Source organism: Mercurialis annua, linkage group LG1-X (genome assembly GCF_937616625.2).
Source record: "Mercurialis annua linkage group LG1-X, ddMerAnnu1.2, whole genome shotgun sequence".
NCBI lineage: Eukaryota > Viridiplantae > Streptophyta > Magnoliopsida > Malpighiales > Euphorbiaceae > Mercurialis > Mercurialis annua.
In genome coordinates this window covers 58,353,262-58,380,535 of record NC_065570.1, presented here as the reverse complement: position 1 = coordinate 58,380,535, position 27,274 = coordinate 58,353,262, and the positions used below count along the sequence as shown (strand labels likewise).

At 34.3% G+C, this 27,274-nt stretch overlaps 2 protein-coding genes and 1 non-coding gene across 4 annotated transcripts; 1 reads left to right on the top strand and 2 right to left on the bottom strand.

The window, feature by feature from the left end:
• The first annotated feature begins 7,580 nt into the window (after window positions 1–7,580).
• On the top strand, window positions 7,581–7,687 carry LOC126666379 (small nucleolar RNA R71). Its single transcript, XR_007637882.1, has one exon. It is a non-coding gene; the product is annotated as a small nucleolar RNA R71 (small nucleolar RNA).
• An 8,553-nt stretch (window positions 7,688–16,240) lies between these two features.
• On the bottom strand, window positions 16,241–20,598 carry LOC126665970 (probable pectin methylesterase CGR2). 2 transcript variants are annotated; one of them, XM_050358918.2, is made up of 7 exons: window positions 20,450–20,595; window positions 20,217–20,375; window positions 20,045–20,084; window positions 19,209–19,250; window positions 18,272–18,646; window positions 17,148–17,203; window positions 16,241–16,517 (listed from the first exon to the last, which is right to left on the bottom strand). In XM_050358918.2, the coding sequence occupies exons 2-7, from the start codon at window positions 20,316–20,318 to the stop codon at window positions 16,365–16,367; spliced, it is 768 nt and encodes a 255-aa protein (XP_050214875.1). In that variant the 5' UTR covers window positions 20,319–20,375; window positions 20,450–20,595; the 3' UTR covers window positions 16,241–16,364. The 2 variants fall into 2 exon arrangements, with proteins under 2 accessions (XP_050214875.1, XP_050214876.1); XM_050358919.2 differs by lacking the exon at window positions 16,241–16,517 and adding an exon at window positions 16,725–16,962 and having other exon boundaries at window positions 20,450–20,598.
• A 2,791-nt stretch (window positions 20,599–23,389) lies between these two features.
• Window positions 23,390–26,940, bottom strand: LOC126660083 (probable xyloglucan glycosyltransferase 12). Its single transcript, XM_050353421.2, has 5 exons — window positions 25,762–26,940; window positions 25,351–25,659; window positions 24,871–25,161; window positions 24,654–24,767; window positions 23,390–24,551 (listed from the first exon to the last, which is right to left on the bottom strand). Exons 1-5 carry the CDS (start codon window positions 26,539–26,541, stop codon window positions 23,931–23,933), a joined length of 2,115 nt encoding a protein of 704 aa, XP_050209378.1. The 5' UTR covers window positions 26,542–26,940; the 3' UTR covers window positions 23,390–23,930.
• Window positions 26,941–27,274: the final 334 nt, after the last annotated feature.

Here is a 27,274-nt window from a genome sequence, read left to right as displayed (position 1 = left end):
ATTTATTTTGTAAAAGAAAAAGAAGTAAATCTAGAAGAATATATATATATATAGTGTGTGTATGTGTGTCTTAATTTATATATATATCTGTGTATACTAGTTTAGACAATTTTTAAAAGTTGGGGGCATGTAATCTCAGTACATGCTAAGTTTATTAATAACAAAATATCATTGCATTCACATGACTCAGGTTATAAGTTGTTAATATGAATTGTGGATTTAAACAAAATAAAACGTGCTCGGCTTAAATAAAAAATATATTCAATTTCTATGAACAAAATAGAACGTCAACAAATGAAATTCCTTGCATAGTAGAAAACGACAGCCTCAATAGTATAGTAGAGACTGGAGAGAGTTACCGACATTACTGCTATGATGTCTTCCTAGAAAAGAAAAAAATACAAACTCATGCTATTGAATTTTTTTCACCAATTTTGACTTGAAAACCAAGTTTGTTGGCGATATTATTTGGTGTATCTTTGATTTATTTATATTGCATGATCAGTTGACTTAACTACCAAATCATAATATTATAGCTAGTATCGGTTTTCTAAAATTATTAAATAAAAGAAAGCTTATCAAGTTGATATTGATATATTTTATATATACTCGTTTCGATTTATAATATTTATAGCTTTTGAAAAGAGGACATTCTTTACTATTTTCTTAAATTTATCTTTATCAATAAATAATTTAGTGATTCATCAAAAAAATTAGTAAAACTAAAATAACCGATCAAACATAAAAATAATATTAATTAATTTGAACAATTTAATAGAAAGTATTTATTATTAGTTCAATCTATGTAGAATAATTAAAAGCGATAAGTATTATGGATCGGATAAAATATAATTTAATTTAAACATAAAGTTATTCATTCTTTTTAGGCTTAACGCCTTAAAAAACCCCGACCTTTCGTGCCCTTTTCAATTCTACCCTGACGTTGAAAAATTGTCAATTTTACTCCAATTTGCATTTTTTTTATTTCAATTGTATCCTGATGCATAAAATTGACCTTTATTTATTTGATAAAAATTCAATATTTTTTTAAAATGGTCAATTTAATATAAAAAGTTACTCTAATGCAAAAAGGGTCAATTTAAAGAATTTTTATCAAATAAAAAAAGGTCAATTTTATGCTTTATGGTACAATTAAAATGAAAAAATGCAAAATAGAGTAAAACTGACAGATTTGCAACGTCAGGATAGGATTGAAAAGGGAATAAAAGGTCATGATTTTTTAAAATATTAAACCTTCTTTTTATAGATATGAACAAAAAGAAACTTAAATTCAAACACCCCTAATATAATTCTGGTGATTTTATTAGCTAGTTGCAGACCTTGCGGTCATAAATTTCAGCTCTTGCTCACAAAAGAAGTCTAAAATAAATTGTGGAAATCAGGACTTCTTATATATTAATTTGGAGCATTTCTAATTTAATTAAAGCGAATCAAAAGTTTATTTTTGATTTATTTTGACATGTAGCTGTTGGTAAAAATACGCAAGCGTACGTATGCCAACTTGTAATACAGACTGTGAAGTCCGGATATCGTACCCACAGAGAAAGCTTCTAAATACAACCAGCTAGGAGACTCGATTTGGATAGTTGAAAAGATATTTTTGTTTTGTTGTGTAAATTAAAGACAAAATTAAACTAGTGTAAATTAATAAACTAAAGCTGAAATTAAATTGATGTTAAACAATAATAGGTAAAGCAGGGATTATTTACTTTCATTATGCTGTTCAATCAGATTGGAATATGGATTTGGTTGTTTTACTAAGGTTCAGGCTAATCGTAAGCACCTAAAATTCTCTCTCGAGCAATTGCAGGCAAAAACAGTCAATTAAACAATCAATAGGCAACTACTCACTCTCGTGTTATAATTAACCTAAATAATTAATTGATTGATGTTTGTGAAGCAAACCCTAAGAACACGTATTTGTCAATTCACTCTCGTGCAATTAACTCCTACGTTCTTAATTATATTGGTCTATTTCAGTTTTACTCTCTCAAGCTAAAACCAGAACACATGACAATGAATAAATTAGCTAAATAAATTCAAGCATTAAGAACAATAATTAAAACATAGTAATAACAACAACCCATAAATCCAATTTATTTAAACAGGCATAAATCCCATTAATAATCCCCACGATGGGTTTAGTTACTCATGATCAAAGATAAACCAACAACATAATATATGGAATTCATAATTGATAAGATAAACAATGAAAAAGATCTCTCTGAATTATCGTACCTTATTTGCATAAAAATCCCAATATAATATCGAAGAATAAAATCCAGCTCAAAGAGTAATCAAATCGAAGAACGATGAACTAATACTGAAAATAAAACTAATCTAGTGTTTTTAGTCTAATAGAATGGTAAACGAACTAAGCGAACCCTAATTATGCTGTAAAATCCACTATATATACCCGCTGTCAGCTTTAGACTCGTATTTTGGTGAAGTCCCGAAGTCGCCCTTTCATAATTTTAGAATCGGAATGAAAGATCGGACCAAAACGTAATTTTGGACAACTCAGCAGACAGGCACGATGGAAGGCGCGTTGCGAGGCGCGTTGATTCCATCGTGCCTTGCAATTTCAGCACACATTTTCCTAAGGCACGATGCGAGGCACGATGCCCCCATCGTGCCTTCCATCTCGCCTCTCCTTCAATACAATAAACAAACATAGGCACGATGCGAGGCACGATGCCACCATCGTGCCTACCATCTCGCCTTCCAACAAAGTATGCATAAGACTGGGGGCACGATGCGAGGCACGTTGGTTCCATCGTGCCTTCCATCTTCCCTCAGCCAAACTCTCAGAAACAGCTCCGACACTAACTCGAAACGCCTATCAAACTCCGATCTTGCTTAGACTTCACCGTATTGCTCCGATCAGGTCCTAAACTCCGTGAAATCTACGTGATAGTACCTGAAACGCTCAACAAAGAAATGAGACCCAATATGCATAAAAATGATCACTAAACACACGTAAATAACTCGTAAAACAACGGTAATATATGAGTAATTTTACTCCTATCAAACATCCTCACACTTAACCTTTGCTTGTCCTCAAGCAAGAAACGAATCATGTTATAGCCCAAATCAAATAGAATGTCAATAATCACCGAGAAATTAACATTTTTCAAACCCCTATAGTGACGAATCAATTAAATCGTGCTTTTAAAACCGACAACACAAAGAGAATATAAACCAAGCCAACTTACTTAAAATTACGACATGAATCAATGCCACCAAGAATACTCAAACAAGTTCACTCATACTCGAACCTAATACGTATTGTTCAACAAAGCATGCAAACTCACCAAAAACAAAGGTAGTAAACGTTTTAGTCCTATGAGCAAAAACAACAATGCTTGAATCGTAAAATCACATGGCAAAATAACTCACAAGGTACACTCTAACACTCATGTGTTTAAGGGTTCAAAAATTAGCACTCAAAATTGAAACATTCTAATCCTACCATAAGCTTGCCTGCAATCCATCATTCCACTACTCAGTCGAGTCAAAAACACAAATCAAAATGGACTTTGTTCGGGTTGTAATGGGGTTTAGGCGAGGGTATGGTACAAGGTAAAAGAAAGGGTAAACATGACTTAACAAACCAACATAGATCAAAGGAAACCAGAAAATTAATCACATTAGCTCTCTAAATATACAATCTCTCATTCTCTCCTTTTTTTTTATTTTCTCGAGTTCTCAATTTTTTTTTTTTTTTTTCAACATGTCCTTTTTTTTTTCTTTTTAAACTCAATATTCTGATTTTTTTTTCTTTTTATACATTTTTTTTCTTTCAACGCTTTTGCTTCCCGTATATATTTTTTCTGAACTCCAAGAGACACTAATAATCACAAAAATCAAGAGATCATCAAACAAAAAAAAAAATCACGAGCTAGGATGTTACTACATCCTCACACTAGTTTCCTGCAATGTCAGTCAATTTGCCAAATCAATCAAGGTAGAAAGTGGAAAGATGAGAAAAGATAAAATGTGTGTAAAGTGTGTAAATAAACAAAAATAAGGCTAAGGCTCAACTTGGGTAAACTAAAGATAAAAGGGTAGGCTATTTAAGTGGTCTAAAGAAAAGGTGAATCCTAAATGCCATTTATCATCTCCATGTTTTTCAACTCAACTGTGCAATATGACAACGGAAAACAGGCAAGTTCTAGAGAATATAGACATGCTTCAAACCACACAACAAGAAATATAAGCACAAAAAAAATATATGCTCCCATAGGCTCAAAATCTCACAAAATTAGTCGTGTGTTCACCATGTAATTCACTATATCAAACATTGCCATTATTTACTCAAGTTTTCAACAATTTGCACCGTTGCTCAATCCTAATTCACATGCCAAATTTCACAACAATTATCAAATTACAAGCATTTCATTAAACTCGAATTTTCACCCTAGTCGCAATGACCCATGTCGTCAAAATCAAGTAAGAAACACTTAACTATATTCTCCAATTGTTGTCAACAATTAAAAGCACATCTAACTTATTCATCACGTAGGGGAAAGAAAAATGCTAATAATTCTGAAATCATGACATAACAATTATCCTTAGGCTATTTAGGACTAAACAAACATCAAACATGAGTAGATAATAAGGTTCACAACCATAGACTACTACAGACATAAACATAAAGACAAACATAAAGTAAAGACATGACAAAAATAAAAATAAATAAGACACACACAAGACACAACAGAAAAACAAAATGTTTTCTCCCACCCTCACACTAAATCATGCATTGTCCCCAATGCACCAAAATAAAGATAAAAATAAAATAAAACTCAAAAAGTGAAAGAGTGAAAAGGAGAAAAACTCTAGATGTCCTCCGGCGGTGGCGATGGCTCGTGAACCGGTGATGGATAATCACCCTCCGGATGTGTCATTTTTTTTTTCAAAGAGGCGCGATGAAAGGCGCAACGCGACGCGCGTTGAACCCATCGCGCCTCGCTTCTCCTTGTTTCACATCTTGCAGGTGAGGCGCGATGACTTGCGCGTTGCGAGGCGCGTTGAAGTCATCGCGCCCTGCTCCGCCCCTTTTTTTTACCAACGGGCGCGTTGCGAGGCACGTTGCTTCCATCGCGCCTTCCAACGCGCCCTGCTGCTACAACTGCCAAAAAACTGCGTTTTTGAACGCGGAAGACCCGAACCTGCACATCACAAACCACGAACACCCTGGAATTAATCTGAACTAATTAAAATGAAAATAAAACGATGCAAAACTAATAAAACTAATATAAAACCAAAAATTTAAGAAAAATCAACAAAATAAACTAGAGAGCAAAAATAAAGATAGATTTTTAGAATTGCTTCCAAAAACCGCTTGTTTAAGGTCACTAGCGTTGACCGTATAACACCTGACTCAGTTCGGAGTATCGGGAGTGTCATACTCCCCTCCATTGTCAGTTGACAATTCCGAATATGGTTTGCACCAGTGTGCAAGGACTTTGAAGACTTCTCCATTTGCGCCCTCCAATTCTACCAAGTCAGGTCCAATGTCACGCCGGAGTTTGAAGGGACCATTCCACTGTGATATAAGCTTGCCTGCACATGAACGCACTTGAGAAATATTCAGAATGACAAGCTTACTTACATTGGTGTTTCCGGTTTGCATTGGATCAATGCTACTCGCCTTAGAGCAAAATTTCAACCTCCACCCTGCCCATTGTTTGGGTTTACCCTTTCGCGGTTTGGCTGAGAGTGGAGGTTTCGAGGGTGCTCTCTTTTTTACTGACTGCGCAGGCACACCACAAAAAGTCTTATACAGTGGTTTTTCTTTGCTTGATGGGTTGAATTCTTGAGATGTCATAGGACAATCTAAGTACAACACATCCTTCATGCTCTCATTCTCACTCTCCTCCACACAGTCAATTCTCATGCATTTTTCCTCACTTCTCACGCTTCGCACCCTTTTGGTCATCTCAAACTCTACACTTTCATCCTCTAATCGCAGAGTCAACTTGCCTGCATTCACATCAATGAGAGCTCTGCTGGTGTTCATGAACGGTCGTCCGAGAATTAGAGGGCACTCCTTATCGATCTCATAGTCAAGAACGACAAAATCCACAGGAAATATGAATTTGTCGATCTTAACTAAAACATCCTCCACAATTCCATATGGCTTTTTGACAGAGTGGTCAGCAAGCTGCAACATCATGGGAGTGGTCTTGACCTGTTGATCACCAAGCAGCTGTCTAAACAAAGAAAGGGGCATCAAATTTATGCTAGCACCCAAATCACAAAGACAATTAGCAGTTTCTAAATCACCAATAGTACAGGGAACAGAAAAACTCCCTGGGTCTTCGAGCTTTGTAGGCAACTTGCTCAAACTGATTGAACTGCAATTCTCTGTAAATGGAATCGTACTCTCGTCCCAGCTCCGCTTTTTCATCAGAATGTCTTTCAAGAATTTGGCATAATGCGGCATCCCTCTGAGTGCATCCGCCAGGCTGATATTGATTTGCAGCTTCTTGAAAGTTTCTAAGAACTTGTGAAACTTCCAAGTGTCTTGTGGCTTCTTCAGTCTGTGTGGAAACGGAACCTTAGGAACATATGGTGGAGGTGGAGTATATGGTTTTGAAACTTGTGATTCAGTAGCACCACCCTCACACTGCTCCTTCTCTGCCTCTACTACAACCTTCTCTACATGAGGTTCAGGCAACACTTTTGAACTTCTCAGTGTTATCGCCTTGACTTGCTCTCTCGGATTTGCCTCAGTAGTGGATGGTAAACCCCCTTGATTTCGAGTCTGAAGTGCTTGGGCCATCTGCTGATTCTGCAACTCAAGATTGTGGATAGTGGCAGCATGATTCCTCAATGTTTGCTGCGTCTCTGCTTCATTCTTCAACATTAACTCCATCATCTTGTCCACCTTACTATAAAGAGACTCTCCTTGCTCTCTTTGCTGAACGCCAGGTGGATGCTGGGGCCTATTGTTCTGATGTTGGAAGTTTCCATGATTCTGGACGTTGCCCTGATTCTGTTGTGGCCCTTGTACTCCTTGAAAATTTGGACCTGCCTGATTGTTGGCATTACCCCCAGTATCCTTCCATGAGAAATTCGGGTGATTCCTCCATCCTGGATTGTAAGTAGCAGCATATGGATCATTGCCCTGTCTTTGTCCTCCCACAAAATTGACCTGCTCATTGAAAGCATGTCCCATCATATAGCAGTCATTTGCCACGTGGGTAGGATCTCCACATACTTCACAGCTACTCTGAACTGCAGCAACACTTCCCATAGTCATTCCTGTAGCTTGCCTCATAAGAATATCAACCTGAGCTTGCAGTGAGGCATTCTTCGCTTTCAGACTCTCCACAGCTGGATCAACACTGACTGCCATTACTCCTCTTTGCGCAGGTACTTTTGCCCTCTCGTTTGGCCAAGTACATCCATTTATGGCCATCTCATCTAATAGGGCAAATGCCTCATCGGTCGTCTTCCTCATTAGTGACCCTCCTGCAGCTACATCTATAGCGCTTCTCCCCAACTCAGTTGACCCATTGTAGAAATTCTGGATCAGATTCTCTCTAGTGATGTGATGATGAGGAACTTTCCTCTGCATCTCCTTGTATCGCTCCCACGCTTCATGTATCGATTCTCCATCGTGTTGCTGATAGAGCATAATATCCCTAGTCAGCTTTGCAGTCTTTGCCATGGAGAAGTACTTGCTCATGAAGGCTTTTGCCAAATCTGACCAATTGTTAATCCCCGCTCTAGGCAATGCATGGATCCACTGCTTCGCTCTATCCCTCAGAGAAAATGGGAATAAGCGCAGCCAAACTTCATCGTCTGTCATGTTGCTGAGCTTGAATGTACTACACACCTCCAAAAAATCGGCGATGTGTTGATTCGGATCTTCATTAGGTAGCCCATAAAATTGACAGCGCGCTTCTATCAGCTGAATGACACTTGTCTTGATCTCATAGTGGTTTGCTAGTACAGGATGTGCAAAATAACCATGAGTAGTGTTGCCCACAGTTGGCTGAAAGAACTCCATCAATGTTCGTACTCTCTGTCCGCCATTATTCTCTCCCTGCACATCCTGCAGATTTTGCTGATTTTGTGGGGGAACTCTATTATCCACCACAGGATTGAAACCAGGTGGGATACCATCTTCGTCTGCCATATTCTGATTCCTTTGAGCTGATTTTCGGACACTTCGCTCAAAGGTAGTGAGATCTTGTTGAAAAGGTTCTAGCGGTAGTCCTTTACGTCGTGTATTATGCATACACTATGAGAAGGGTACCTGAAACAACACAAACAACAAAATACCACGCGTAAAACAAGAAAAATAAAAACTAAAACAAGCCAAGCTATCCTAACTTAGATGTTAAAGATATGCTTTCCCCGGCAACGGCGCCAAAAACTTGTTGGTAAAAATACGCAAGCGTACGTATGCCAACTTGTAATACAGACTGTGAAGTCCGGATATCGTACCCACAGAGAAAGCTTCTAAATACAACCAGCTAGGAGACTCGATTTGGATAGTTGAAAAGATATTTTTGTTTTGTTGTGTAAATTAAAGACAAAATTAAACTAGTGTAAATTAATAAACTAAAGCTGAAATTAAATTGATGTTAAACAATAATAGGTAAAGCAGGGATTATTTACTTTCATTATGCTGTTCAATCAGATTGGAATATGGATTTGGTTGTTTTACTAAGGTTCAGGCTAATCGTAAGCACCTAAAATTCTCTCTCGAGCAATTGCAGGCAAAAACAGTCAATTAAACAATCAATAGGCAACTACTCACTCTCGTGTTATAATTAACCTAAATAATTAATTGATTGATGTTTGTGAAGCAAACCCTAAGAACACGTATTTGTCAATTCACTCTCGTGCAATTAACTCCTACGTTCTTAATTATATTGGTCTATTTCAGTTTTACTCTCTCAAGCTAAAACCAGAACACATGACAATGAATAAATTAGCTAAATAAATTCAAGCATTAAGAACAATAATTAAAACATAGTAATAACAACAACCCATAAATCCAATTTATTTAAACAGGCATAAATCCCATTAATAATCCCCACGATGGGTTTAGTTACTCATGATCAAAGATAAACCAACAACATAATATATGGAATTCATAATTGATAAGATAAACAATGAAAAAGATCTCTCTGAATTATCGTACCTTATTTGCATAAAAATCCCAATATAATATCGAAGAATAAAATCCAGCTCAAAGAGTAATCAAATCGAAGAACGATGAACTAATACTGAAAATAAAACTAATCTAGTGTTTTTAGTCTAATAGAATGGTAAACGAACTAAGCGAACCCTAATTATGCTGTAAAATCCACTATATATACCCGCTGTCAGCTTTAGACTCGTATTTTGGTGAAGTCCCGAAGTCGCCCTTTCATAATTTTAGAATCGGAATGAAAGATCGGACCAAAACGTAATTTTGGACAACTCAGCAGACAGGCACGATGGAAGGCGCGTTGCGAGGCGCGTTGATTCCATCGTGCCTTGCAATTTCAGCACACATTTTCCTAAGGCACGATGCGAGGCACGATGCCCCCATCGTGCCTTCCATCTCGCCTCTCCTTCAATACAATAAACAAACATAGGCACGATGCGAGGCACGATGCCACCATCGTGCCTACCATCTCGCCTTCCAACAAAGTATGCATAAGACTGGGGGCACGATGCGAGGCACGTTGGTTCCATCGTGCCTTCCATCTTCCCTCAGCCAAACTCTCAGAAACAGCTCCGACACTAACTCGAAACGCCTATCAAACTCCGATCTTGCTTAGACTTCACCGTATTGCTCCGATCAGGTCCTAAACTCCGTGAAATCTACGTGATAGTACCTGAAACGCTCAACAAAGAAATGAGACCCAATATGCATAAAAATGATCACTAAACACACGTAAATAACTCGTAAAACAACGGTAATATATGAGTAATTTTACTCCTATCAGTAGCCAGAATCCATTAAGTCCTTTTGCATGGTATATTATTAATAAATAAAAAAAATTAACGCGCTGAAGTATATATTAAATAAAAAAAAGTATATGCGTTATTGTATGCTATTAATATTATTTCTATTGTATGCTAGCAAAAGCTTTAATGTAAGATGTACCGAGTGGTCCATGAACCACGAATGACACATTATATAATAAGGAGCAGATCAGATGTGCAAGAATAGAGTGCCACTTGTTTACAAGTGTCCTGAAATTTGGTGGTCCATTTTCAGTATCATACGAAATAAGTTTTTATCAGCATAGGAAGATTATTTTATGTACTCACACGTTAATGTATATTCAAATGACATATTTATTACTGCCTTTATCTTAAATTGAGAGGCAATTTTAGGACAAATACAAATATTAAAAAAATTAATAAATATATATAAAATGAATAATTTTATAAAAACATAAAACACTTATCCTTATTTAATGCAGTGTTGACTTTGTTTATTGTGAATTTTTCTTTCTTTTTAATGTAATATATTATAATTAATAAGAGCATATATATTTAAACATTTAAGTAATAAATTACTGTCTATAATTTGGAATAAAAAAATTTAAAATAATACCTATCAATTTAAAACGGAGGGAGTATGAGAAATGATTATTCATCTTATTCTATCCTCAAAAAGTATAATTGTCAGTCATTTTATGGGTAGACTTCTATTGATCCATGCAGTGGCGTAGTTAGAAATTAGAAATTAAAAAAATATATATTTATTTAATATATAGTTTATTAATATTTAAAAAATTAATATATTATATATTCTAAATAATATATTATTAAAATAACCTTTATAAGAATAATTATAAGTCTTTTGGAATTGAAAAGGGGTATATACCCTTTTATCATACATGTGGTTTTTTTTTTTTTCCAATTATCATACATGTGGTTACGTCACTGAATATATGGAGTATTTTGTTTCTGCCGTTTGCATTTTATGAAAAACGTAATTTGTCTGATTAATTTTTAGAGTTGGAATTAAATTTTAATGTAAAGCAAGACAAACACAAAAATTGCATCATAATAACAAGAACAATTACTTTAAAAAAATTCATATTTATTATAATTTACACTTTAATTTTTTTTATTTAAAAATTTTATTCTCTTACTTTTGATTTTGTTAACAATAGTCACTCCGTTTATTTTTACTGTTAGTCAACTAAATTATAGAACTCATGAGTAAATTAAATTTAAATTTGAGGGACGAAATCGTAGACAAAAACAAAAATGGAAACCAAATCATTTTTTAGAATCAATTTTTTATGTATTTTTTAATTTGGTTGACTAACACCGAAAACAAACGAAAAAATTAAATTGTTAACGAAAATAAAAATTAGAGATTATTTTCTAAATAAAAAATATTAAAATATAAAACATATGTGATGAGATTCAGGATAATTTGCTCTAACTAAAACTAACTATATCTTTTTAGAATGATCGACGAATAGCGGCCGTGATAATATAACGAGACTTGTTGAAAAGGATCACTATTTTTTTCTGGATGGTCGGTATTACGTACTATTGTGCAAATCTCAATTTCTAACCAAGTCAACACTGCCAGCCATTGTAGGCCAATTTAGTGAATTCTCAAGAAAAATTGGATGTTATAAAAAGGAAAAACAGACTGTTTCCCATCTTCAAGCGAAAATTGATGTATACTTTTTTTTTGTTTTTGCTTATTCTGGTTTGATCTAACAGTGTCAAAAACTCAAATATTTTTAATTATTTTTAAGAATTATCCAAAAAAATTAAATGCTGTAAATTTATTTTTGTATAATAAGTTTACTGAAAATCTAACTAATTTTTGAAAATCTATTAATTGTGCATGCATGGCAATTGAACATGCAATTTAAAAAAATGAAATAAAAATTGTCTATAGGGATGACGTATATTTGAACAAATCAATTTTAAAAAATATTACATCGATTTTGAAAAATTTAAATAGATTTTTAATGAATTGATCAAATTAGTAAGATTTACAATTTTAAAAAAAAATAGATAGATTTTAAAAAAAAATGTCATTTTTGGACCAATAGACCTTCTCGTTTTTAAATTGCAATCTGTATATGTATATAAGCACAATGAGTGAAAAATAAATGATAAGAATCAGTATCCTTCAGTAGTAAAGTGCAAAATTAATTTCAGAAATGTATGATTCAACTCTTTTATTTTTGGCATAAGTAGTGATATAGTGGAGTCATTTCAAAGGTTTAGAGCTGCTGTTTTACTTTGCATGGCCGGCCCCTCTAGCTATATCATTATATTAACGTGGAAATGCCACGTGTTTCTCTTCCAAACTAGCTAGTTGCATTATTGAAAGAGAATATGCTCCTCCTGTGGATAGAACTTCCTCATTTCAACTAACAAGTCAGATCGAGTGTCAGATTTTTTTTTACTTATAACTCAAGCAACTTGCCAATTATATAGTCCACAATATTTACTCAACAAAATATAGTAGTATATAGTGTTCTTAAGTAGAGTTCAAAAAAAAGAGTAAAGAATCCAATTACAGATAAATTAGATTATGCATGCCATAAGAGGATGACATAATTAAGTAGTTCTATTTGTAAATTACAGATAAAATAATTTTATATGCTCATAAATAATAAATTTAGTTTTTAAAAAAAATATAGCATTTTAGTCTATTAATTTGATAATTTGTGATCATTATATCTCATCTTTAATTTAAATTAATTTTCATATATAGTTGATGATTTAGTTTTTTATTTCATCAATTATTGTTTTATACTAAAGGGGATTTCAAATGAAAAAGATAAAATAAGGTAGCATAGCATAGTGATATAGACATTGTAATATTTTTTTTTTACTATGAGGTGTTATGAACGGGTCTAACTATAAAACGACACCTATATTCAGACTAATCCCGTTCGAGCCGGATAGGTCTCTTGCGGAAGATAAAACTCTAACTTCTATTGTAAACGGCTGCATATATACATGAATACGGTTTAAACATGCAATTTCATTTAAATCAGGAGAGCGTCTTCACATGTGTCTTCTGTTAGAGACATTATAATTTGATAAGAGTCATAATTATCTTTAAGCTAAAAGATACCAGTAGGCAGTATTAGTCAACAAAAGACTTTTCATTTTACTACAACTCTTTACTTTTTTTATTTTTTTGGTTCAGCTGAACTGCAGAAAAATTGTTATGGTCTGTGAAACACCCCTACTAAGCAATTGAGAGTACCAGAAATAGAATGAATTGCCTATCACGAGTAACAGACAAATGTGAGCCACACAGCTGACCATTAAATCATAAGATAAGATGGGCTATTTTATTCTTCAATTCATGCATACAATTAATGCTCAATTTTCAATTTAACCACTCGATGGATAGAGATTACCAAAACAAACTGTCAAGGGTTAAATATTTTTTTATCATCGAACTATAATTTTTTTATAAAACGGTTAACAAATTGATAAAAAATTATAAAATAATTATCGAATATAGTATTATTATAAAAAAATTACCGAACTATAAAATGTTACAAAACAGTTACCGAATTATAGTTATTTTTATAAAACGGTAACTGAACTGCTGTTTTTTTTTTACAAAAAGATTATCATACTATACATATTTTTCTTGTACACATCATCAAGATGGTAACCTGTTTGTAAAAAATTAATACTTCAGTAACCGTTTTGTAACTTTTTATGGTTCGGTAACCGTTTTATAAAAAAATTATAATTCAGTAACTATTTTATAACTTTATATAATTCGGTAACCGTTTAATAAAAACACTATAGTTCGGTGGCCTAAAAAATGTTTAACCCAATTGTCAACTTTTCTACACTCTTTTGTTGATTTTGGGTAAAAAATCCATAACTACACAATCAAAACCCAATATAAAACTGTTGGGTATGCAATGTAAAAAGTCGTATTCATTAAAGAATAAAGATCAAAATATGACAAAAAAGCTGATATATTCGAAGTCAGTAGCTGAACTACTAACATATTAAGCAAATTTTTAGTTACTGTGCCTGCAAACGTATTAACTACTGAAGAAATTGCTTGCACCACCTTTGTTGAATGATTTCAACGACTCTTTTACATATATGAACAGTGTATAACTTTTGATTATTGACTATTCCAAATCAATATAAACTTTCTTTTCTTTTTCAAGATTGTTCGGAAAATTCAAAGTTACTGGCCACTTTGGGGTAACCAGTGAAGCAATATTTATTACGGTTATTATTGTTCTCGCATCTATAGCCTAATAAGTATAAAAATAAGTTTTAACTTTTTAAGTTTGAAATTTTTTCTTTCTTGTTATAATAAAAGAAAAATAGAAACACTATTAACATGCATAGCATTTTTAGTTACGTATTGCATTGTTATAGCTACATTTTCTATTATATGGACGCCATTATTGCTACCACGAGCGTCATGCTTCAGCACCGTCCACAAAATTTGAAAGGTGGCCAACTGTTTACTTACGGACGTCCAATAAAGGACAGAAATTAGGAAGAAAAGACAAAGAAATAAAATATTTATTGTATATTATCCTTAATTATATGAGAAAATTGTGAACTTTGAATTTATATATGTACATTCAGTTCCAAATCAAGAGGACATATACGAACATATTTGGCAACGTGTTAACTATAAACCCAATAGGTCAATTCGGAGTTCATGTTACATGATTGGTGAGTAATAATTAAGAAAGATATTGGATTAGTCTCTAAGTTCTATTTCTATATATGTGTTATGTTCAGATGTGCACAATAATTTTCTCATTTTAACGACACCAATATAAGCAAAAGAATAATCCGACAGAGCACACTATTAATGACCTAACGAAAGCAATGGCTGTCTCAGTAGTATAATTGAGACAAAAACATAGGAAGTCGTAGGTCTCCTTTGAAATTGTCTGCCTATTGCCTGCTTTATATTTCCATGCAAACTAGTATTTTATTTTTAACTTGTAAATACAGATGATAACACAATTGACTTCACTTCAGTTGGAGATATTTTTGTAATGGCCAATTTGATTGCTCGCATTTTTGTTACAGTAAAACAGAGAAACAACATAAGGCACTATTCCTTGTCCACTCCTTATTGCAACTGATGATTTTTCGCGCCAATGTTGTTTCATATAAAAATGATTACTCCTCTATTTCCTTTTAGATGTTATTTTTTCATTTTTTTTCACTAAAATAATTATTTATTTTAATTTCAATTACAAATTAAAAAAAGTCCTTATTATCCTTTATTTATTTTCATTAGTAGAGTAGAATTAATCTTTATTTAATATATTAATTGTTTGTATATCTAAATAAAATTATCTTTGTCATTTAAATTTGAAATGAATAATTTTTTTGAGACCAAAAAAACTTGAAAAATAGACATTTAAAAGAGAACATAAAGAGTAATAGTTATAAGCCGTTGCGCCGCGTCATTTTTTACAACAAGCGAATAAGCATTTGCGATAGCAAATCTTTTAATTATTATTGATTTTTTTTATCATTCAATTTTTCACATAGCTAAATGGTTCTTGTTGCACGAATCACGTAGTGCAACAGTTGTGTTGTATAGTTTTCCTAGTTATAAATAATCTAGTCATGGCCTAACGAGATAAACACACATCCAAAAATGTTTTTTCTCAAATAGTAGACAGAAAAGTAAAAACAAGAGCCAGAATTGTAAAAATTAAAATTTTTTCACTTGATATGCAATTTTTTTATCTTGTGTCATTCATTCGCAAATTTTTCACTTATATGCACTTCTCCGATCTTGTAGCTCAGCAGAAATAAATGTATGAGTTTCATCATAATTGCTGGCTAAATTACTTTATGTGCTCAAGCGACTAAGCCCGTGCTAACACAGCCATGCCTCAATCCGTACTTTATGCATCAACTCTAATAAGAAGTTAGATAATCATAAATTATAAAAATAAATGTTTGAAATTTTCCATGTAGGTAAGAATTTCCCTTGATAGAAGTTGCCCCTATGATTATCAATAAAAAGATTGTAGACCTATGGGACATAAATAATATACACATCATGATAAACTCTTATTTTTCCTTGAGATATGAAACGAATGCAAAATTGAGTACTGAGTCGAGGGCTAAAACTCTTTCCAAAATACAACGATGAATGGACTCTGACTTTGAACCGTAAGAACAACAATGTTTCATGATCTGCTTGCAGAATGATTGTGACACTAAAAGAATAGGCCATGTCGAGTTGGAATAAAGGACAAAAATGAATTACTAGATCAGGTTTCCTACAAAGAATTTGAATTACTCATACCACATGGGAGCATGAACAATTTAAGTTCAATCAATATTAATTGTGAGCTACGGAAAAATCAATTGTATGCCTTGAGATGGAAAATTTGGCAACCTGGCTTGTAAGAGTTCTTTGTTGCAGCCTGCTCAAACTTCTTAAGAGCTGTTTCATTTTCTTCTAAGCTGGTCTGGATGAAGTATCGTGCCCACCAAGACGAGCTCCTTAATTTTGCCTGTGGAATAAAAAGATTACAGAATGTTATGTTCAGAATTTGAGTTCCTCTAATAATAATAGGATTTTGATTCTTTATAGTATATGAATTATTTATTCATGAGTTCAACAAAATTTCAATTCAACTGTTCTGAAACATGAAAGTTTCTCATGCAAGTTCCAAACCAACCAAAACAAGATTTCTAAACCAAATTTGATTCAGAAACTGTGGATAAAACATAAATTACATATTATTTTCCTCGTAACAACTTCAAAGTACTGTTTAGACTTCAATTTACAGTAAGAGACAATAACAACCAGTTCCACCACAACTCTATGAACATTAGCATTAGCTTCTAAACTTCCTATGGAGGGTCTTCTGATGAGGACTGTTTCAGAATGACTCGAATTATTGAGTTGAGGAAAATATATGCTGACTTGAGCTTTGGTTGCATTTCTCAATCCATCCAGATATACAACATATTTACATATTTAAGTATACGAAATATGCAAGCTGGTTATTGCCAAGGCTATCAAACTTAAAACGCATGCCTTTCAAGACTGGAAGTTCTACAGCATCATAATATATCACATAACTCGAAAAGAATCAAGATTCAACAAATAACAATTGAGCATGATAAGTATAACTTACTGCTCTTCCAAATTTAGACACTTCTGCAACTTTGGCTCTGTGCTGACCTGGAAGGCCTGCATGTATAAAAAATTTGGAAAGAGTCACAAGCTAATACAGATAGGTCTGAATTTCATTTCTTCTATCTTAAGTTCCTGTAATCGTGCCAATAAGAGGTAAAATTGGATAAACTGATATCAATTTGCCAATCCAACAAGACAAGAGAGCAAGTTTCTCAAAACACACCTAGGGAGAGATTTCCACAACAGTGTTATTTTTTCGGTTTCATCAAATTTAATTGACTTTGTCGCACCGAGAGGGCCAAAATTGGGTATCAATATACTTTAAGAAACACGTAATGAAAACTAACGTCCATAATGGAACAAAGTTTTCTGATAGAACCAGAATATGACAATTGACATCTCCACAGATAATGACCTTCTTCTAATATACCTTCAAAGCCCTTCTAGAAATTAAATTCATGGTTGAAAAGAAAAGTCTACCACAAGCTCCCAATACTTTGGAGCCAAAACCACACAAGTGAAAGTAAAAGAAAACAAATTGAAGACGACTACGATACAACTGACAAACAGAGCTTTTGGCACACAGAAAAAAAAAGAATATAAAACACGCAAGTGCAGGATAACCTTAGCTGTTTTAATGAAGATTATTACATAAAAACACTAAAGCAAAATATATCTTTCATTCCAACTATTTATATAAGTAATTTCTATAAACCTTCCTTTCTTACCATTTTTAAATATAAGAAAGAGTTTAATCAGGTAAATGAAATGAAATTTAAGATAGGATTTAGTTTTCTAGAAATAAGGCCCAAAACAAGTGACCATAAAATAATATTCATCCAATCAATGTTGGCCTAAGATCTAGTTTAAGTGAGTTATGCAAGATGTTTAGAAATTAGAGCCATTTTTCCTAAAAATTCTATATTGCTAACAAGTTCGATAAATGTGTAACTCACCCCATTAAGAAAAAAATAGAAACCAAAAACACAAGTATATCCAGCAGAAAACTAGCATATCAAAAGAATAAGTAATTAAAAGAAAAACTCAATATACAAATGTTTTAAGTGAGGTAAAAATTGGACATGAAAGATTAGTTCAGTATTCAGCAGAGAATTCTTTTACCTGTAAATATTACAAGACCCTCAGATGATACTCTAGCCAAATTAGGAAGCGTTTTGTTGAGGTATCTTGGAGACAAGTAATCCAATGCATCAGACACAATAACAAGCGAAAATGATTTTGGCCTATAAGGAAGAGGAAATTTGATATCAGCAACGCGCACAATGCCTCTCCGCACCAATGATCGGCAGAGACCATCTACATCCTCAATATCATATGGTTCAACACCCCAAGCTTCGGTTTCCTCTTCTTTCCGCAATATAGAAACCACAGAGCAAGTATCCGGGCCAACATGCAAAATTCTATGCATGCTGTCGCCATATGCCTTCTTCAGAATTGGAATTGCTCGTTGGACCTCTACTGTGCATGAATAATCACCTGCATGAGTATTAAAATTGCAACTTCTAGATTAAATATGATAAGCAATATTACTTCAATGGCATGAATTCAGAATCATAGTTTGACAAGTTCTTTTGCAAAGTCATTCTTGTTAACCTAACATAAACAGCAGAGCTTGATGCTTAATACAAAAGGCATACAGTTCAAATTTATATCATCACAATTTTTTCTAAAAGACTACATCTTCTTACAACTCTAATAAAAAGTTTACACCAAGCATCTTTTTTTTTCCGGGAGGAAGTTGAAACTAAACCCACATATACTATGAAATTTCGAAGAGAACTTGGACTGCCTCACTAAACCCACATATACTATGAAATTTCGAAGAGAACTTGGACTGCCTCCCTAAACCAAAACCGTTCAAGCTACCTACTTCCCTCTTCTTACCAGATACATCAGTTAAAAATCTATGCTTGTTTATAAGAAAAGAAAGCTACTGGAAAATAGCAATATAAATGTAAAATTGCATTCATTAAAAATGTGGATAGACAATAAAATTACAAAAAATCAGCAAGCGAAGTTGCAATGTTACTGGCTTCACCTTCTATCCTACTAAAAGCTCCTATATTGCCACCCAATCCACCTGCCACATGAACACATATCAGACAGATCAGCCAAAGCATTGGGAAATGGCAATATAATACAAAGTTCTGCACATTATTTTTGCATGAAATAAATAACTGCAACAGGATCAATCATGTAACAATTATTTCGAAAGATCAAGAGCAGAAACTATGCAGCTGCTTTATTGAATAGAAAAGTAACTTAATTCCATAAAAAATGACTCCTAAAAGGAGATTTTCCAACAGACTATATATAGCAAGTGTTTAGATGATCACTTCAAGTCCTTATAAAAAATAAGGATGATTTCCATATAAAATTATAAATTGAGAATAGCTAGCGGGTTCTACTTAACAAATCAAGTTCAATTGAATAGTATTTCAGTCCGCTCTCGTGCTTGGAAATGTTAGGGTTAATAGACCACACAGCAAGCTACTGTTAAAGGTTAAGGCTGGAGTTCAATATTTTCAACTCAGGCTATGTTTGGTTCAGGTGCAGAATGGAATAGCTATTCCGTATAGAATAACTATTTTTTATTTTGATTCATGGAATAACTACTCCAAAAATAGCTATTCCATGAGTTTGTGGAGTAAGTACTCTTCTCAAAAAGTAAAGGATCGCTATTCTTTCTTATGTAATAGTTATTCTATTCCAAACTATTTCATTCCATGAAAAAATACAGCCTCAGATGTAAATGATGTCAACAAGTGATTTGACTTTTTAAGAATCCAATTAGCATAATGATTTTGTTTCAACTGATAAAATGCTGGTTAACAATCAAAATAATACAAATAATAAACTCAAAGAAAAACAAACCTGAGCCCCTATACATATAGGCAAATATAAAGAGTGCTCCCTGAAAAGAAATTCCACCAAAAACCAAATCAGACTGATTTAAAATGCACTAAATTAAAACAAATTACAAAAGATGCAAGCACATTTTGAAATGCAAAAACAAAAACGAATAATAAATATTAAAGGAAAATACCAGAACAAAGAGAATAATGGGAATAAAAGGAGATCGTGAGTTAGAATTAAATCCTGCCGTATCTCCATATCGCCGGGAATGATTCCCTTGCCTTCTCGGCATTTCCTTATGCCTTCGCCTTATCAAAATTATTCAATTTTTTCAACTACAGCTGCAGCTCTATTTCATTGGATAAATCATCAATAAACAGCAGATCAATTGAGAATAATGAGAAATATATTACTTCTCTGTACCTGGAGATAGTGAACGTTGAAGAAGATACCTCCTCATGCTTATCATCAACGATCTAAATTGTTATGAGTTTGTGTTATGGTAAACTTCTTCGTGTACGTGATTCGCTGTTTTTGGAAATTATGAGAGTGTAATCGGAGTGGATTCATGGATACGGCGCGTTCTTCTATCCAACGTTCAGTTATTGGCCACGTGGATGATACTGGAGTTAGTTCATTGAATTCATAATGACCCATCAGCACAGTACTAGAGTGCCAAACTCTTCGTGGAGCCCAATAATCTCCAGGCTTCTATCTGTTGGGCTATTTTTAGTTCAGATCAGTTTAGCCTTAAATCTATTAAAAAGTATGTTTTTTTTTCAAAGTTGGAATTAAATATTTAGGCCATGTTTGGTTCATGGAATAGGTGCGGAATGGAATAACTATTCCGTATAGAATGACAATTCTTTGCTTTGGTTCATAGAATAGGTATTCTAAAGAATTGTTATTCCATGATTTTGTGGAATAAACACTCCTCTCAAAAACTAAAGAATGGCTATTCTATTCCTTATGGAATAACTATTCTATTCCATGCTATTCTATTCCATGAACCAAACATGGCCTAAGTAATGTGTTACAAGGTAGAATTCTATTATTGACAGTAACTATTAATTATAAACTACAAGCGCTCTTCTTTTCCCAATTATTAAATAAAAAACTTCAATTAATTCGTAATCTTGTAATTGCATCGTTTTACCGATATACATCATTTTGGCGGAACAATACTTACATCCGACGTCCAACCTTTTTTCCGTTTTTTCTAGTCCTCTTTCTTCAATTTTTAAATGTATCACTCCCAAATTTTAGCAATCCCATAAGTTTTTATTTTATGTCCAACATGAGATTTGAACCTCGCCTCTCGAATATCAACCAATGATAGAAAATTGGTAAACTTAGATTAAAAAATTATATTTTAACATATTGAAAATTTTATAAAATTACATCAATAAATATAATCATTTGATCTGAAATTATATATTTTAATATTTGAAATTGAACTTAATAATGACTATTGTTGTACTTGTGAGTTGTGACACAACTGAGGCACGAGTGAAGCGTGAAGTTTGGTGGGTTTTATTTTAGTGCAATAAGTAAGAGAAAAATCTTGTGACATAGGTTAGGCAGGTGAGTAATGTTAGCGTAAATCTAAAATAAAACAGACAAATCACTATATTATAGTCATCCTGTATTACTATCGCAGGTCTTTGATAGGTACCGGTAGCTCACTATTAAGTATTAACTGCTCCTTGAGTATACATCATCAACCTCACATGATTGACATTTGTGGCTACTCACAAATTATGGGTATTAAACTCCTGTTATTAATAAAATATCGAATTAATACAACCAAGAGCAGAATCAAGAGTTTTCCTGTTTAATCTTTAATTCATCTCTTCCGATAATCTTTAATTCTAATTCATCATAGATTTTATTTTCTTTTTATAAGAACTTCCGACGAGAATCTGGATGAAAGCATACCTTACTTTTAAGGTAGATCTCTCCCACTAATTACAATTTGGTGATTGTAATTTTGTTGTTTCAGATTGGTCAAGTTGGAAAATTATTGGTTTCTTTAATTTAAGCCAAAATCATCTTATGTGTTCTGTCCTACTTGGCAAATGAGGCAGAATGAACTTGCCATGTGGCGAGGACTGGGTGCGTATCTGGCAGCCACGTCAGAGTTTGTTACTTTGTTACCATTCTTGCGAAAGGGTTTGTTACTTGTTATGCAGTTGTTACATTACATGTGCATTTTAGGTGGAAATAAATTTTGTGAGGAGAAAATTTCCCACCTTACTTTTAGCAAGCAGTTTCCAACTTAGGACAGAAAGGACATAATTAAGAACCAATTTACAAATGTCAGTTTTAGAAACAGAACTGAAGGATAAACCCAACAATTCCCTAAATTAAGGAGTGGCAAATCAAGGAGATTAAAACAAATCTAATTGACAGATTCAACCTATATCAACTAATTGGGGTTTTTGATATTTGGGTGCCTCATAGGCACCCACATTTCCGTTATTGTGCCTCTTTTAGAATTAATTCCAAAAGAGTGTCTGGACCCACATGTTCCGCATTCTAGGAATACGGAACCCCACATATTCCGCATTTCTAGAATGCGGAACATGCGGGTCCAGGCACTCTTTCGGAATTATTTCCGAAAGAGGCACTGATCCGGAAATTTGGGTGCTTTTGAGGCACCCAAATATCAAAAACCCAACTAATTGTGTCACACTCACTCTCTTGGACAAGAAAATAAGTTAATTAACAACATATAATATGGAGTAATATAATATGTATGGGCCTGCAAATACACTACTACCTGTCGTTTGGTAGAAACCCCACAAGAAAACAAATGCCACATGCCCATCAAGCTCACACATGTGCCACTCTTTGCTTCCACTTGCTGTGGTTGGATGGAGCATTAATATTCCAAATTCCCAATACTCGAATCCTAGGAATCTTCCTTCTCCGTAGAGACCTAAAATTTTCTAGTAACACCGTCAACAACGGAACTAAACGAGACTTTCTTCATGTAAACGGTCCAATTCAAAGTTGAAATGGTCCATATGGTAATGCCCGTGGTCCAGCGGCTCACCAACCATCAATTCGGCGGGACATATAAACATTTGAAAATGGACCAACATAAAATATTACTAATACTATAGCTTATAACAGCACACCCATGTGCATCCCAATACTACTTTTAAATGTTTTCTGTGTGCTAGCAACCCAACTTTACTACATCATTACTTTCTGCTTTTTAACACTCTAATCTTAATGCAAAAATGTGGATCTGTAAATAGAATTGATGGTATTTTGAAGGAAAATAGCTGAAACCTTATCCATAGTGTCGGTGGAGCGTTTTAAAGGTTGAAGATAACTAATCAAGAAAGAAAATACTGAAAACGAAATCCAAACTGAGATTCAATTTGATCTCTTTCGCCATTACTAATAGTAACTAACTACAAATGAATGCACGTATAATCCGAACTGAACGGATGGATTATGCTTAACAAGACAATATTTGAAGTTCTATCATCCTACCTTAAAATTGTAGCTAAAGTTTTTTTTTTATCCTGTTTGGTGTTTCAAGAGAATTTTTCTTCTTACAAAAGAATTTTGAAGCAAAAACAAAAGAATGTAATAGACAAAACAGAAAAAGGGAACCTTACAGATAACCAACAGCAATGAGACATTTTCTAATCTTTCGGCGTCTCCTAACTGCGGCCATTCTTCTTCTGTCCACTTTGAGCACAAATCTACTTGTATCTTAACGTATTGGGTCGGCGTGTGGGTGGAGGCCAGTCGAGAAACAGAAGCACTCGCATCCCGTTAATTTTCTTCCCCTTATAAAATCTCAGTTCAGTGATATTCATATCTAGTGTGCATTGCATCAATGCTGCTTGCATTTACATTAACCCTATAGCGAAACCTATATCAGTCACTCGACTTGCTCCCCTATCAAATCCAGACCGACCAGCAAGAATGATATTCCTTGAAACATCAAGAAGTAGAAATGAATTCCCTGAGCCGACAGGAGACTTCTTGCTGAAGCTGTTAAAAGAAGAAAAGCCAGAGCCAACTCTTTTGTATATATCCTATTATGCTTCTTTTTCCGAGCTTTTTCTTCCTGCACAAGCTCGTCCTTCAGTTCTCCAAGCTCGGGCGCGGATGTCCCTCTTTGATGTGTTTGTTCTTTCTGAGCCAGGGCAACAAGATCACCCTCGGAAGAGCGACCCGACTTCTTTGTGACAACCCATTCGTAGGCACTTCCGAGCTGAAACAGCCCTGAGATCATCGCATTGAACTTGGTGACCGACATGGTGTTTTCAAATAGAAGGTACGGGACAATGAAGGGGAAAGATTTTGGTGCTGGCAGGATATTGAGAAACGACATGGTTGCCGGAATGTAACACACAACCCATGCTGCAAGCTCTGCTTCTGGTACAAACATTGTCATGGGCAAAATGATGCAGAAAAGAGTGAATGAATAAAACGGTAGGATCAACTTCCTAAGCAGAAAGAAGAGAAATATCATATTGAATTTCTTCCCTATGCTAATCTGCATAGACGAAAAAAGAAATACGAAATTAGCAATTGGAGCCAACACGAAGTGGGAAACATTTATATTTATAACAACAAGCTTCCAAAAGGATGCATATACCTTTGCTCGTATGATGTCTGGCAAACAGAGCCTAAACAACTGCATGGGTCCAGAATGCCATCTGTGCTGTTGCTTCCTATATGCCTCGTAGGATTCGGGTAATTCACACTGGCACTGAACATAATTCAACAAGTATCAGCAAGATGTACATAATTCAACAAGTATCAACAAGATGTACATAATTCACAGAAAGCAATGGCATCCAACTGATAGATACCTCAACATCGTTTAGGAAAATGAATTTCCAGCCATGAAGATGAGCACGGACAGCAATATCCATATCCTCAACAGTAGTCCTCTCTAACCACCCACCGGCATCTTCCAAAGCCTTTATTCTCCACACACCGGCTGTCCCATTGAACCCGAAGAAGTTGATAAAGTTACCATTCACTTGCTGCTCTACTTCGAAATGAAATGCCAAGTTAATATTCTGCAATCTCGTTAACAAGTTTTCATCCTTGTTTACAAATGACCATCTTGCTTGAACAAGTCCCAGCTCTTCATTATCCTGTAGTACCACCAGAAAGAAATACTACAATTAATTCCTCGACTTCACTTTGTTTTACTACTTTGCTTATATGCTTATCAGCTATAAACTTCAATAAGTCAACTACTGCTTGAATAATTATAGTTCACTGTTCATATTCAAGCAAAGAAACTACAATTCCTACTATATCAAAGAATAAAACTCAAATACCTGAAAGTGAGGAACTGTTCTTTTCAGAAAATCGGGTGCGGGCTGGAAATCGGCATCGAAAATAGAAACAAATTCATAGTCTTTGACATAACTACAATTCATTGCAGACTTGAGATTACCAGCTTTATATCCTTCTCTGTTCACACGATGCCTATACACAATGTGGGCACCTTCTTGCTGCCATTTGTGCACCTCTTCTTGAATCAAAGACAGAGTAGTTGGATCATCAGAATCATCAAGAACTTGAATCAAAATCTTGGATTTAGGCCAGTCCAAATTACAGCAAGCAGCAATTGATTGCTGATAAACCTAAACAACACATTTCAAAACAAGTCCAAAATTAAAAACTAACCCTTAATCCAAAACAGAAAAGAAAGTAGAATTAAATGCAAGTAAGGATTTAAGCCTTACCTCTTTCTCATTACACATGGGGATCTGAACAAGCACCATAGGAAAGTAACCATTTTCACCAGATTCAAGATCAGCAGCATTTAATGAACCGCCTTTAGGAATGGGTTTAATCTTCTTGAACCGGATCCAGAAACAACCCAAGCAAAGAACAAGTCTATCCAAACTCTGGATAATGAAAAGCACAATACACGCATTTGCAAGAAATTGCAAAGGAGGAGCTAAATACTCGACGCGAAACAAAACCCACCTAGAATACAAAGAATCAAATATACCCTTAAACCCAAAAGGCGTCGCTAAAAGGTGCTGCAGTTGAAGATGTGGAGAAGAACCAAAATGCCATCCTTTCAAATAAGCGGCCACCTCAAACCCTAAAAGAAGCACCGACAGCCACAAGAAAACCTTGATACATGAATAAAACCGGGTTTTAACAGTTGGGTTCTCATTTTCCATTCGGTTCGTTCTGGGTTCAGTGTCAACGTCATCTGTGTCGGTGCGTCCGGAATGTAGACGGCGTTTTACGAGGGAGCCGAGAGAAACCATTGCGGTAGCAATGGAGGTTAAACAACCGGCAGCTTTATGTGCTTTTAAGAGAAGAACCCACGTGAGTTGTTTAGCATTCTTGTTACGGCGACGACTGGGTGAGTCACCGGTACCCATTAAGAAATCTTCATCGGAAGGGCCTTCCAGTTCTACCATTGACCAATTTGGGTTCTCCATTTTAACCACCACCGGTGTTCCTTTGTGCCCTTCTTTAGCCCACCAATCAAAGGACGGTGCCATTGTGGTTTAATCTTGCTTGGTACTGTTCTTTCGGGTCTGATCTACAGAAATACTATATAAAACCACAAAAGAAGAAACAAATCTTGAATTTGGGTGGAGTTCTTGAAAACCGAAGAGGAAAAAAAGTTATAAATTTGATAGCATTGTCAGATAAAAACTGGAAAACGGAGAGACGGACGCGTGTAATATTAATGGTGACAAGAAGAGATATAGGATAGATGAATTGTGTTGTACTCTATTTATTATAAGAGAGAGATAAAGAAGAAGAAGGAGAAGCTAAGCTGGAGAAGGTGAGCAGGAAATAAAGAATGAGTACAAAAAAGCTCCCGTTCAATTACAGCTAGCAATACGGCAACGTTTTAATAACAACACTACTCCATGAGAATGAAATAGAGACAGTGGCTTACAGAAAAGATTTAGGAAAATAAATGGTAACAGCTCAACACGTCTTTGTTTCTTTTTGAATATGAATAACAATTAGTATTTGACAAACTAAGAATTTGGATTAAATTATTAAATATAACTTTCTAAAATTGTTTTATTTCAGACCCAAAATTGTGATCTTTTAATGTTAATAATTCTGTAAAGAAAAATTAAAAGCTACAGAAGAAAGAAGTCTGTTAAAAAAGTAATTATTGATGAAATCAAACAATGATTTAGAAGAAATATATATCATATATGATTGACCTTGTTTTGGTTTGATTCTCAGAATTTATGATACAGTTCAGACAAT